The 14,931-nt window shown below is 38.4% G+C and overlaps 1 protein-coding gene across 50 annotated transcripts; it reads right to left on the reverse strand.

Annotated features, from left to right (window-relative positions):
- Window positions 1–1,085: 1,085 nt before the first annotated feature.
- Window positions 1,086–7,863, reverse strand: LOC123137632 (uncharacterized). Of its 50 annotated transcripts, none has more exons than XR_006468422.1 (10): window positions 7,422–7,863; window positions 6,799–6,935; window positions 6,616–6,669; window positions 5,872–6,014; window positions 5,721–5,758; window positions 5,561–5,651; window positions 4,955–5,020; window positions 4,260–4,397; window positions 3,877–4,106; window positions 1,086–3,706 (listed from the first exon to the last, which is right to left on the reverse strand). XR_006468422.1 is itself a non-coding variant. In XM_044557451.1 (8 exons), exons 1-6 carry the CDS (start codon window positions 7,651–7,653, stop codon window positions 4,388–4,390), a joined length of 585 nt encoding a protein of 194 aa, XP_044413386.1. In that variant the 5' UTR covers window positions 7,654–7,863; the 3' UTR covers window positions 1,086–3,706; window positions 3,877–4,106; window positions 4,260–4,387. The 50 variants fall into 50 exon arrangements, 3 of the variants coding, with proteins under 3 accessions (XP_044413386.1, XP_044413385.1, XP_044413384.1); XR_006468410.1 differs by having other exon boundaries at window positions 5,572–5,651; window positions 6,503–6,669; XR_006468413.1 differs by having other exon boundaries at window positions 6,503–6,669.
- Between the last annotated feature and the right edge of the window lie 7,068 nt (window positions 7,864–14,931).

Here is a 14,931-nt window from a genome sequence, read left to right on the forward strand (position 1 = left end):
GTAACATTGCCCCTTTTTTCCTTTTTTAGGCCTTTCTTCTTTTTTTCTTTTGGCTTTTCTTCCTTTTTTGGGCAATGTTCTAATAATGATGATCATCACACTTCTATTGATTACAACATAAGAATTACAACTCGAAACTAGGACAAGACATGACTCTATATGAATGCCTCCGACGGTCTACCGGGATGGTGCAATGAATCAAGAGTGACATGTATGAAAAATAATGCATGGTGGCTCTGCCATAAATATGATGTCAACTACATGATCATGCAATGGCAATATGACAAAAGTAAAGTATGTCATGATGAACGGAACGGTGGAAAGTTGCATGGCAATATATCTCAGAATGGCTATGAAAATGCCATAATAGGTAGGTATGGTGGCTGTTTTGAGGAAGATATAAGGAGGTTTATGTGTGATAGAGTGTATCGTATCATGGGATTTGGATGCACCGGCGAAGTTTGCACTAACTCTCAAAGTGAGAAAGGGCAATGCATGGTACCAAAGAGGATAGCAATGGTGGAAAGGTAAAAGTGCGTATAATCCATGGACTCAACATTAATCAAAAGAACTCATATACTTATTGGAAAAATTTAGAAGTCAACAAAAATCAAGTACTATGCGCATGCTCCTAGGGGGATAGATTGGTAGGAAAGGACCATCGCTCGTCCCCGACCGCCACTCATAAGGATGCACAAGCCAGGTACACTTCATGTTTCAAATTTGTTACATAACTTTAACCATACGTGCATGCTACGGGACTTGCTAACTTCAACACAAGCATGCACAAGCCATATACACTTCATGTTTTAAATTTGTTACACAACTTTAACCATACGTGCATGCTACGGGACTTGCTAACTTCAACACAAGTATTCTTTAAATTCATAATCACCCAACTATCATGACTTTAATATCACTACCTCCATATCTCAAAACAATTATCAAGTATCAAATTGATCATAACATCCAATTCTCTTCCTATGATAGTTTTTATTACTAGATGACCCGTTGCGCCGATGGCGCAAAGGCCGAGTGTAAGCCAAGTATTAAAAGAGTGTGCATTTAAATATGTAGAAGCAGAATGAAACATATAAAAATAAGTATGGATTGATGATAGATACATGGTTCGTGATGATACATGTTTCCAAAGAAGCTGACGAACGATCATTTACAAGTTATGCGCAAGGCATGCGGATAGGCAGAGATACGATAGATAGATCTATCGCTGGACATTTAGAACGATTCTCTGAGGCAACTCTTCATAGCTGCTATTCTTCATGGTAGACAGATAGATCAGAAATTCCTTCGATGTCATCGTCAGTCTCCAATAATAGTGGTTTGTTTGCTAGAGATCATATTCAGACTGTTGTTGTACAGCTAAGACGGCCAGCAACATATTTTACCTGTGATAAACATGATTGAGATTGTTATCTTTCGATGTTGAGCCAGCTATGAAGTTTGTATCTATGCGGTAAAGTTCCTTTGCTGCCATGCGATCTCCAATGAGGCTATTGCACAACTATTGCTAAAATAGTTGATTATTCTTTCCTTTTCTTTTTGTTGATGCTCTAGGGTCTGGCATTTTTGTTGAGCTAGTTGTGCCTTGTCGTAGTTTATGTCTTCCATGTCATTGAGCTCATATCTAAACCCAAGTGATGCTTGTGACCAAGTGAATAGAACTCAACTGTTGCGTCGAGGCCAACCGTTCTTTCTTTGCGGGTTGAGTAAACTACATTTAGAAACTGGAGTTGCCACATCATATCATCCAGAAGCACCTTTGTTGGGATTCTAACCTAAGCATACAAAGAACACGGAGTCAACTAAGACAAAGTTTAATAAAAGCTAACATAATAAAAAATTAGTAAAAGCTAAAAAATGGCATAAAGCTATTTCTTGAACAACACTTTTCACCAGCACTATTTTTAAAACTTGTTCATAGCATAAATTCCTTGGTTCAACAACTCGAGAATGTCAAGCTAATTTTTCTCTAACCTTGTTCATCAATCACATTTACGGATCTTAGTGAGAAGTGATGGATACAAGGATATATAAGAAAATTTGGACAATAAGGCACATCCCTTTGGACAACAACGTGAAACATAACAATGTGAAAAGTAAAAAAGCAAGGACAAATATTCTGATTTTATCAGGTTGGGAGAACTATCACAAATAAATGTACTTCATTACATCAAAACCTTTCCCTAGATGTGTCTTCATCTTAAGAACATGTGAAATAATAAGATCTATGTAGACTGCACATATACATGAAAGAAAAGGAGATATAAGAAAATCATTCGAGGTTGAAGTAAAATTCTAAAATTCTGGATATGTCCAGGACAATTCTGCCTCATGCCAGTTATTGCTAGTTTATTTGTGAACTTGTCAATCAACACTTACTCCATACCCTATGCCTATGGTAAACTTGTGAAACAGTGGACATTCAAGGTTGACCATGTGCAAGCTAAAAATATATACTGCTAACATACACAAAAGAAAATGAGACGTGCAGTTTGGCAATGCAAATGGTTCAAAATGAAGTATTCATACACTGGGCCTTCAACCACGGTGTCTAATTTTTTTTCTGCGAAGCAAATGCAACGGTACTTCAACATGAAGGAAATTATCCTTCGGCTCATTCAGACATGAGAGGAACTGGATCTACTCTTAAGGCTGAAACAATAGAGAATTTAGTTCACCTCGGAAGCAATCAAGCGAACCATCCATATTTCAGAATTGCAACAACATGAGAATTCGGCACCTGCCGACCCTATGCCTGTGAATATTTGCATCGATAATATTGCTTTGTGACATACTCGGACATCCAATAGCTCCAAAGTGCATAAAGAATTGTAATTGTAGACTATAGGTTGTCCATTGACAAGTTCTTTATTGTTTTATGGCACGGCAAAAATGAGGAGCATTGTAATGTCACAAATTGGTACAGAAAAAGACTACTACAATAATAAAAAGAGAATTATAACACAATTTTAACAAACTGAACAATTTGCTTATGCATAACAACAAATAGTTCAAGAGCTCAATTAGAACCGAGAGTTATGTGGTTATAACCAAGTGAACTAATTACATTATCGAGTAGCCTACAAATATATATACGGTCATACGCAGACATACAATTATTATGTTATAGAAGTTCAGATCCATTACATGGAGTATGATTCAGCCATACATCATAAGTGGGTGAGACGATTTCATTATATTTAGGATAAAACATAAAAGCAAAATAAAGCCAAAGCTACATGAGCTTTATGTAGGCGTTAAGGAAGGCTGATGATGATGCCCTTAGAGGCAGCGAATAGGAAAAGTGGGGCAGTGTTGTACTGGCAGCACAACCCTCTACCTCATAATTATTAACCTTATACATAGGTGATAACATCAACCAGAAGAGCACTTTAGTTAGCACAAGAGCAAAGGTACCAGACAACAAAGATCCAATTTCAAACTCATAGTTATTTGAAAAAAAAAATTGGCAATACTCAGGACCCTTTTAATAATCGAAATTTAGGAAAACATTTCTTTCAAAATATATAAGAGAAGTATCATTTTGATTCAGCAAAATCAATCAACAAAAAGCATGAACCTTGTGGTCATCGAGAGAAGAGTGTTACCCTTCTCCCTATTATCACGCTTGATTCTTCTGCCACATGATAGAAATAGACTACTTCTCAGGCTTCATAGATGAATCCTGATAGACACAGACTACTTGAGAATGACAGTTGTGCAAAATTGCAAATGACTAAGAAAAGATTATATATGAATATTCTGAACCGGTGTATCGCTAAACATATATATGAGTCAATTAATTGAAGAAACAACAGATAAATGGTTACACTGCTGATCAGATTGTAGACATACCCCATCATATAGGAATGGCTTATTTCTTGCATTTTCCCAAGAAATGGTACGGTTTATTAGGTTGCCCACCATAGCTGGAAAAAATATGGGTCTTGCAACTGAAATACATGAATAGTTCTCCAGCATTGGAACTAAAACCTACTTGGAATTTTAGTGACCAAAATCCATGCCTTTTCTGCTCTTTTAAGGTTTACATGAGCATCCCTTCCAGAACTATACCTCTTCGAGTCCTGCAAAATAGCCTTGGTGTCATTATTTATATTTAGGGAACCACAGAATTATCTAGAAAAATGCACGCAGGCAGGTTAATCAGTGCAATAAGTGCATATGTTATGCTCAATATTTGAGCATTGTAATCCCAAAAGCAAATAACCTAAAACTACCTGGTTATATTCTTCAAGCAAAGCCTCTTCATCACAAGCAACAAACCATTTATTTATCATGTCCATAATATCTTTTCGACTTAGTGACTCTTCTTTTGCTTTCAATATTTGCGAGGAGCCCAGAATGGTCAATAGTGCCTGAATGGAGTATGAGCAAGGGAGTCACAATTTTTAAGAAAACAACCACCGGTGAAGATAGTACTTGAGCAAGATGCATAAAGTACAATCAGAATCAATCAGAGCGTTGGTTTGCTCAAGGGCTATGCTAACAAGGCTGAAAGTAGAGAATACATGGAGGCTGATGACTAAAAACACTACTGAATAATAAAACATGGAGACTGAAGACTGAAAATTGATGACTGATGAATGAAGAATGAGAAGACTGAATATTGAATGAGAGGTCATCACCATGGAAGCTCATAACTGAATAACACGAAAATGAATAATGCAAAAGAAAATTGTAGCATAAGGCAGATATAATCAAACTCAATTTGTGAGACATCAACATACATAGAGCCTCAGTGGTAATAGTATTTTTGTGAGCGAAGAATGTAGTGAAATAAGCAACACAGAATGTTCTCTGCGTGCAATTTCAGATCTACATACGTAGAGCTCATAAGTGGCAAAGAAAATAATAGGCGGCAACACACACAAAAATAGAATTAACAGAAGAAGCTGCCGACCGACGGGGATACCTTGAGAGAAAATGCCAGCAAAAGGGTTCTTTTACCACAGCCCGAGGGTCCAGGACAAGGGTCATCCTGCATGCATTGCACAAGAAGATTGAGATTGCATCAATCATTTGCATATACATTGTACTAAATTACTGATGATGGGGAAGGAGGGAAGGAAAGAGGTCAGTAATTAACCCAAGGTTACGCAGAAGTTCTTATTAATTGGTTAAAAAATCAAACCACCTCGAAGCCCCCCTGTTCTTAAAAAAACTTCCAAAAGGATGCTAGCTTATTTTCACATGCCCAGGTTACATTTCTGATAACTAAAACAACGTGCACATATCAAGCGAGACAAAAAATTAGTAGAAACATAAGATCTGTATCCCCAGGCTTACTTTCGTAATTGTCATTCATAGTGATATGCCCTTGCAGAAACTTCAATTTCGTCTACAATAGTTTACATCAAGGTCTAGTACGAAAATATAACAGGCTATTGTATCCACCAAAAGATTGTCCAATTTAATAATTATAAATCAAAACCAAAAGGCAGTAACTTCATGAGTTGTGATCTATGAGCACATAAATATCTCAATAGCGGCTGAAAAGAAGTAACCCTTAGCTTCTGACCATATGTATACCGGGTGGATGTCTTCGCTTCGTGCAAATATTTCAGTCTCTTTGTGGCCATCACAAGTTCTTCAGTTTTTCGCTGTAAAATCTACATGGAGTAGGCTGCCGTAAATATCTTCGCTGTTAAAAGGATCTGCAGCAGCTCAAGAAAGTATACCTATAATTTCACATGGCCTAATTATAGCAGCACACATTCTACAAAACAAAGATCATCCAGACATTTTACAAGGCTGCTGGTGTGCATTAGCCTGGGCATGGATACATGTGATAAATAATAGGAAGGAAGAAGGGTAATGGGGCTTAGATACTTGGGGGCAATCTGCTATGGATGGAGCTTGAGGCCAGGTGTTGTCAAGGAAGTTGAGGCGGAGAAGATGACGATGAAGTGTGTGCGGATCCTCGACACATCTCTGCCTTGTCCAGCCGTGAGGGAGTGTGCTACTCTCTGAACCTGCACATGAACCAACATCAAATTGGTAAGACACATATTTCAGATAGGTGGGTGTCTAAGGGGAAAATTTATGAAACAGAAGAGTGCAGAGAAGACCACTACTACACACATCATCAGAAGTAAATCCCCTATTTCCATACAACCAATCATGTTACTTAAATTAAGCATCACCACCACAAGCGAAACTAAGAAGAAAAGGTCTGAAGATTTTGGAATTCTAAAGGTCGTATGATTGTGTAAAACTTACACACCTAAAGGGATTATCTAAGCATAAACTAATCGGGCATGATAAATTTATTTGAAGGAGAAAGCAAACCATGAAAACACTAATCGGACATGATATACAGAATCAGTAAATCGTATATGTTCTTTCGATGGATATTGCAAAAATGGTATAAAAAAGGGTAGGTTCAGGTGCGCAATTTCTATGGCATGGCAAGCACCAAACAAAAAAAATAGAGAAATAAGTAACTTAATACTGTATATACCTCATTGTGTATTTGAACCCAGTTATATAGAGAAGGAGCGTACGAGAAAGGAAGTTTATCTCATGAAACAAGTTAAATTATCAGTACTCCAAGGAAACATCAATGGATGGCACCTCTACACATGTTCTGATTGATGAAGCCTGCAATTGTCAATACTCCAGAGAATCCTGCAATGTTTCCATAACGTGAAGGTTAGGACAATAAGGTTATGACAATCAACACACTTTTTTTTGCGAGGAGACAACTAACACACTCTGTATTGGAGGATAATGTTCAATTCAAACTTTAACTAAAACCTTGACTGAGGGAAGTGAAACACCACCATATAATGCGGTAGCCAAATCTTCACAAGATGTAGCTTGCCGACATAGTGCCATGAACTACATGAACAAGTCAGACCGAATAACCATTCAGTTCCAAAATTGCATCAGACCTGTTTTAGAATTAAGATATTCAGAAAAGGCTAAGTATCCTTTACTTCAACAAAAAAAGGAACAAAAAAGGTCTGCTGCCTACATTTTTATCAACAAAAACGGCTTACTCATTTATTCACCGCACATAAGCAAGTAATCAACTAATAATAAATCAAACTTGAAGAACTAATTGTAATTAATTGGCTAGGCTGGTTCGCAAGAAGAACATATCTATTTGTGCAGACTTTTTGTACATATGTATCTCTTCACCAACCATTTATTTTCTGTTGAAACGAAGGTAATACTTTATTATCAATTTTTCAAATCTATATCCTTGTTTTGCTGGAACATAACATAGTGAGGCATCGGTAGCTAAAAACCTAATTCGCATATCAATAGGGATAAAGGAGAGGATGGTAGAAAGGCTAGAGATTGCAATTAGCCACATCAAATACATCAGTGTACATGTTCCTGCCAGTGGCCTACCAAGGAAAGCGAAGACAAACCTGAGTTGGAACCGGCTGTAGGTTGGAGTCGGTACTGTGGCGGCCTCTCGCAAGGAGATCCCTGGATCAAATCCCTGTGCGCCCCTGCTCGCTTGAGGAGGCGGATCCGCCACTCCTCTCTGCCGGACTGGGAGGAGGAAGATGCGGCAGGTCGAGGCCTGGCCATGGAAGGAGAACCGCCTGGTTCCTCTTGCCCGCCTCCCGATCTGTCCCTTCCTCGTCCACATCGCATAGTCTGGCTGTGCTAGTATGGCTGCGCAGGTTGGGTGAGGAGGCAGGAGGGGAGAAGGTGGTGGAGGCGGGGGAGACAGGCGGCCGAGAGGAAGGGGGAAGCAGCGGCGGCGGCATGGAGAAGAGCAGCGGGATGGGAAGAGACGAGGGAGAAAAAGGGGGTGACGAGGGAGATATTTCTGCCGACCCACGTTCGATCCGCCCAATCTGCCGCTCGCTGCAGCGCACCTTTTTCTCACCGAAAACACATGCAAGATAGACCACATAGTTGGGCCCGCCAGGGAAGTAAGCCCACCAGTCATTCACTGGAGCAGAAAAGCATAACGTGGAAAGAAACTAACCTGTGGATTTTTGACAGCAACATGAAAAGTACTCACCATGGTACATCGTGCAAACGAAATCGCTCTCCCGACACAATAGCGCTAGAATGGCGGGTAGGGTAGAGGGGTTTATATGTTCAATACCCAACTTGGATGCTACCATTGTAGGACCAATTTTATAACCATAGCAAATACCATGCTGTTTTAAAAGACTCTACAAATAATATAAGTGAAGCATGATAGACTAATAATTTCTTTAAAAATAAGTCATCATCGTGCTCTAAAAGATATAAGTGAAGCACTAGAGCAAAAACTATCAAGCTCAAAAAATATAAGTGAAGCATATAGAGTATTCTAGCAAATTCGAATCGAATAGGCTTCTCCTAAAAGGTGTGTACAGCAAGGATGATTGTGGTAAACTAAAAAGCAAATACTAATACAATACACGACACTCCAAGCAAAACACATATCATGTGGCGAATAAAAATATAGCTCCAAGTAAAGTTACCCATGAACGAAGACGAAAGAGGGGATGCCTTCCCGGGGCATCCCCAAACTTAGGCTTTTGGCTATTCTTGATTATCTTGGGGTGCCTTGGGCATCCCCAAGCTTAGGCTCTTGCCATCCTTTATTCCATAGTCCATAAAAGCTTTACCCAAAACTTAAAAACTTCACAACGCAAAACTCAACAGAAAATCTTATAAGCTCCGTTAGTGAAAGAAAACAAAACCACCACATAAGGTACTGCAATGAATTCATTCTTTATTTATTTTGGTGTTAAACCTATTGTATTCCAACTTCTCTATGATTTATAAACTATTTTACTAGCCATAGATGCATCAAAATAAGCAAACAACACACGAAAAACAGAATCTGTCAAAAACAGAACAGTCTATAGCAATCTGTAACTAACGCAAACTTCTGGAACTCAAAAATTCCTACCAAAATAGGAAGTTCTGGACAATTTGTTTATTGATCAGAAGCAAAAAGAATCAACGCAAAAGCACGTTCCTGTGATTTAACAAAATTATATTCGTGCGCGCAAAGTTTCTGTTTTTCAGCAGAATCAAATCAACTAATATCATAGGTTACCCTATAGGTTGTACTTGGCACAAACACTAATTAAAAGATAAAAACACGTCTAAACAGAAGGTATATGCAAGATTTATTACTAAACAGGAGTAAAAACAAAAAACATAAAGAAAATTGGGTTGCCTCTCAAGTAGCGCTATCGTTTAACTCCCCTAGCTAGGCATAAAAGCAAAGATAAATCTAACGAGTGCCATATTTGGCACTAAATTCATAAGTAGAGCACTTGTGATCTTTAGGGATCACTCACCTTTTAGCAATGGCTAAACCTTTAGGCAAAAATTCAAGAAATTCATTGGAAGCAAAAGGTTCTTTAACGATAAATAGACAATTGGGATGAACACTTATGGATTTGAGATCCCCGTCTCCCTTACTAGAAGATTCACCCTTATTTTTAGGAACATAAATAAACTTGGTAGTTTTAGGAGGGGGTTTTGGAGTGTTTTTCATGGAGGAAAACGCGGAACCTAAGTTTGTAATGATATCCTTAAGTTTACCGATTCTAGCAGAGTCTAGATCTATTTTTTCATTGACTATAGGTTCTTTTTCTTTAGGATTTTTTAAAGTAACTCCAACCCTAGATACATATTGGGTAATGTGATTATGAACCTTTTTATCCAAATTTTCAATCAATTCAACAGTAGCCATCTTATTTTCAATAATCTCAAGCCGTTGCATAACGTGTTCTGAAGTTAAAACAGTTCCATTGATCAAAAGAGGTGGTGGGCCAAACAAATCTAACATAGCATTATAAGCATCAAACGTATGGCTACTCATGAAATCACCACCGGTAGCAATATCAAGAACACATCTATTCCAAGGAGTAATGCCTACATAAAAATTGCGAAGAAGAACGGAAGTAGCAAGCTTCCTAGTAGCTTTATATTGGGCATTGCAAATTCTATGCCAAGCATCTTTTAAATTTTCTCTCTCCCTTTGCTTAAAATTGAGAATTTCTTGTTCGGGAGTGAGAATAAGGATAGGAGGACTAGCCATGGCAAACGGAAAAAAGGCAAGCGAAAAGAGAAGAGGAGATTAGGAAAGAGAGGGCAAATAAAACGGTAAGGGTGAAGTGGGGGAGAGGAAAACGAGAGGCAAATGGCAAATAATGTAAATGCGAGGGAGATGGGTTTGTGATGGGTACTTGGTATGTCTTGACTTGAGCGAAGACCTCCCCGGCAATGGCGCCAGAAATCCTTCTTGCTACGTCTTGAGCTTGCGTTCATTTTCCTCGAAGAGGAGAGGGTGATGCAGCAATAGTAGCGTAAGTATTTCCCTCAGTTTTTGAGAACCAAGGTATCAATCCAGTAGGAGGCTCCTCAAAAGTCCCACACACCTACACAAGCAAACAAAGAACTCGCAACCAATGCAATAAAGGGGTTGTCCATCCCTTTACGGCCAGTTGCGAAAGTGAGACCTAATAAAGATAGTATGATAAGATAAATATATTTTTGGTATTTTATAATATAGATGCAAAAAGTAAAGACGCAAATAAAGTAGATTGAAAGCTAATATGATAAGAGATAAACCCGGGGGCCATAGGTTTCACTAGTGGCTTCTCTCAAGATAGCATAAGTATTACGGTGGGTGAAAAAATTACTGTCGAGAAATTGATAGAAAAGCGAATAGTTATGAGATTATCTAGGCATGATCATGTATATAGGCATCACGTCCGCAACAAGTAGACCGATTCCTGCCTGCATCTACTACTATTACTCCACACATCGACCGACTCCTGCCTGCATCTAGAGTATTAAGTTCATAAGAACAGAGTAACGCATTAAGTAAGATGACATGATGTAGAGGGATAAACTCAAGAAATATGATATAAACCCCATATTTTTATCCTCGATGGCAACAATACAATACGTGCCTTGCGACCCTTTCTGTCACTGGGTAAGGATACCGCAAGATTGAACGCAAAGCTAAGCACTTCTCCCATGGCAAGAAAGATCAATCTAGTAGGCCAAACCAAACCGATAATTCGAAGAGACTTCCAAAGATAACTCAATCATACATAAAAGAATTCAGAGAAGATTCAAATATTATTCACAGATAAACTTGATCATAAACCTACAATTCATCGGATCTCGACAAGCACACCGCAAAAAGAGTTTACATCGAATAGATCTCCACAAGAGAGGGGGAGAACATTGTATTGAGATCCAAAAAGAGAGAAGAAGCCATCTAGCTAATAACTATGGACCCGTAGGTCTGTGGTAAACTACTCACAACTCATCGGAGGGGCAAGGATGTTGATGTAGAAGCCCTCCATGGTCGATTCCCCCTCCGACAGAACGTCGGCGAAGGCTCCAAGATGGGATCTCGCGGATACATAAGGTTACGGTGGTGGAAATTGTGTTTTGTCTGCTCCCTGGATGTTTTCAGGGTACATAGGCTTATATAGGAGGAAGAAGTACGTCAGTGGACGCCTGAGGGGCCCACGAGACAGGGGCGCGCCCTATAGGGGGGGCCCTCCTATCTCGTGGGAGCCTCGGCTGCTTCTTGACTTGCACTCCAAGTCCTCTGGATCACGTTCGTTCCAAAAATCACGCTCCTGAAGGTTTCATTCCGTTTGGACTCCGTTTGATATTCCTTTTCTTCAAAATACTGAAATAGGCAAAAAAACAGCAATACGGGATGGGCCTCCGGTTAGTAGGTTAGTCCCAAAAATGATATAAATATGTAAAATAAAGTCCATAAACATCCAAAAGGGGTAATATAATAGCATGGAACAATAAAAAATTATAGATACATTGGAGACGTATCAAGCATCCCCAAGCTTAATTCCTACTCGTCCTCGAGTAGGTAAATGATAAAAAAAGAAATTTTTGATGTGAAATGCTACCTAGCATAATTCTCAATGTAATTTTATTTATTGTGGCATGAATGTTCAGATCCAAATGATTCAAAATAAAAGCTTATAAAACAGAAAAATAATAATGCTTCAAAGCATACTAACAAATAATCATGTCCTATCAAAATAACATAGCCAAAGAAAGCTTATCCCTACAAAATCATATAGTTAGGCCATGCTTCATTTTCATTACACAAAATACTCCCATTATGCATAACACCGATGATGAGCCGAGAAATTGTTTCATACTTTTTAACGCGCTTCAGCTTTTTCAACTCTTACGTGATACATGAGCGCAAGCCGTGGACATAGCACTATGGTGGTATATGGTGGTGGTTGTGAGGACAAAAAGGGAGAAGATAGTCTCACATCAACTAGGCGTATCAACGGGCTTATGGAGATGCCCATTAATAGATATCAATGTGAGTGAGTAGGGATTGCCATGCAACGGATGCACTAGAGCTATAAATATATGAAAGCTCAACAAAAGAAACTAAGTGGGTGTGCATCCAACTTGCTTGCTCACGAAGACCTAGGGCATTTTGAGGAAGCCCATCATTGGAATATACAAGCCAAGTTCTATAACGAAAATTTTCCACTTAGTATATGAAAGTGACAACATAGGAGACTCTCTATCATGAAGATCATGGTGCTATTTTAAAAGCACAAGTGTGGTAAAAGAGATAGTAGCATCGTCCCTTCTCTCTTTTTCTCTCATTTTTTTTCTTTTCCCCCTTTTCTTCTTTTTTTTCTTTTTCTTTGGCCTTTCTCTTTTTTTTTGGCCTTTCCCTTTTTTTTCTCTTTTTTTTTCTTTTTGTAAAGTCCGAAGTCTCATCCCGACTTGTGGGGGAATCATAGCCTTCATCATCCATTCCTCACTAGGACAATGCTCTAATAATGAAGATCATCACACTTTTATTGATTTACAACTCAAGAATTACAACTCAAAGCTAGAATAAGATATGACTCTATATGAATGCCTCCGGCGGTGTACTGGGATATGCAATGAATCAAGAGCGACATGTATGAAAATTATGGAAGTGGCCTTGCCACAAATATGATGTCAACTACATGATTATGCAAAGAGAAATATGACAATGATGGAACGTGTCATAATAACCGGAACGGTGGAAAGTTGCATGGCAACATATCTCGGAATGGATATGGAAATGCCATAATAGGTAGGTATGATGGCTGTTTTGAGGAAGGTAAATAAAGGGTTCATGATACCGGCGAAAGTTGCGCGGTAATAATAAAGGCTAGCAAAGTGGAAGGATGAGTGTGCGTATATCCATGGACTCACATTAGTCAAAAAGAACTCATATACTTATTGCAAAAGTCTACTTAGGCCTCGAAGCAAAGTACTACTATGCATGCCCCAAGAGGGATAGATTGGTAGGAAAAGACCATCGCTCGTCCCCGACTGCCACTCATAAGAAAGACAATCAAAAGAGCACCTCATGCAACAAATTTGTCACATTACTTTTACCATACGTGCATGCTACGGGACTTGCCAACTTCAACAAAAGTATTTCTCAATTTCATAATTACCCACTAGCATGACCCTAACATTACTACCTTTATATCTCAAAATAATTATCAAGCATCAAATTGATCATAGCATCCAATTCTCTTCCTATGATAGTTTTTATTATACCCAACTTGGATGCTCATCATTCTAGGACCAACTTTAAAACCATAGCAAATACCATGCTGTTCTAAAAGACTATCAAAAATATATAAGTGAAGCATGAGAGACTAGTAATTTCTTCAAAATAAAGACACCACCATGCTCTAAAAAATATAAGTGAAGCACTAGAGCAAAAACTATCAAGCTCAAAAGATATAAGTGAAGCACATAGAGTATTCTAGCAAATTCTAATCAAATAGGCTTCTCCCAAAAGGTGTGTACCACAAGTATGATTGTGGTAAACTAAAAAGCAAAGACTAATATAATATACGACACTCCAAGCAAAACACATATCATGTGGCGAATAAAAATTTAGCTCCAAGTAAAGTTACCAATGAACGAAGACGAAAGAGGGGATGCCTTCCCGGGGCATCCCCAAGCTTAGGCTTTTGGCTATTCTTGATTATCTTGGGGTGCCATAGGCATACCCAATCTTAGGCTCTTGCCACCCTTTATTCCATAGTCCATAAAAGCTTTACCCAAAACTTGAAAACTTCACAACACAAAACTCAACAGGAAATCTTATAAGCTCCGTTAGTGAAAGAAAACAAAACCACCACATAAGTTACTGTAATGAACTCATTCTTTACTTATTTTGGTGTAAAACCTACTGTATTCCAACTTCTCTATGGTTTATAAACTATTTTATTGGCCATAGATGCATCAAAATAAGCAAACAACACACGAAAAACAGAATCTGTCAAAAACAGAACAGTCTGTAGCAATCTGTAACTAACGCAAACTTCCGTGACTCTAAAAATCCTACCAAAATAGGAAGTCCTGGAAATTTTGTTTATTGATCAACAGAAAAAAATATCAACGCAAAAGCACATTTCTGTGATTTAACAAAATTATATCCGTGCGTGCAAAGTTTCTGTTTTTCAGCAGAATCAAATCAACTATCATCATAGGTTATCCTATAGGTTCTACTTGGCACAAACACTAATTAAAAGATAAAAACACATCTAAACAGAAGTAGATGCAAGATTTATTACTAAACAGGAAAAAAACAAAAAAACATAAATAAAATTGGGTTGCCTCCCAACTAGCGCTATCGTTTAACGCCCCTAGCTAGGCATAAAAGCGAAGATAGATCTAATGAGTGCCATCTTTGGCACTAAATTCATAAGTAGTCCGCATGATAGATTCATAAGGTAATTTGACTTTCTTTCTTGGAAAGTGCTCCATGCCTTTCTTTAATGGAAATTGGAATCTAATATTCCCTTCCTTCATATCAATAATCGCGCCAATCGTGGAAACACTAGCACCCAAGTCACACAAAGCAAAACACTCATGATCTTTAATTCTAATCTTCATAGTAGG

Source organism: Triticum aestivum, chromosome 6B (genome assembly GCF_018294505.1).
Source record: "Triticum aestivum cultivar Chinese Spring chromosome 6B, IWGSC CS RefSeq v2.1, whole genome shotgun sequence".
Lineage (NCBI taxonomy): Eukaryota > Viridiplantae > Streptophyta > Magnoliopsida > Poales > Poaceae > Triticum > Triticum aestivum.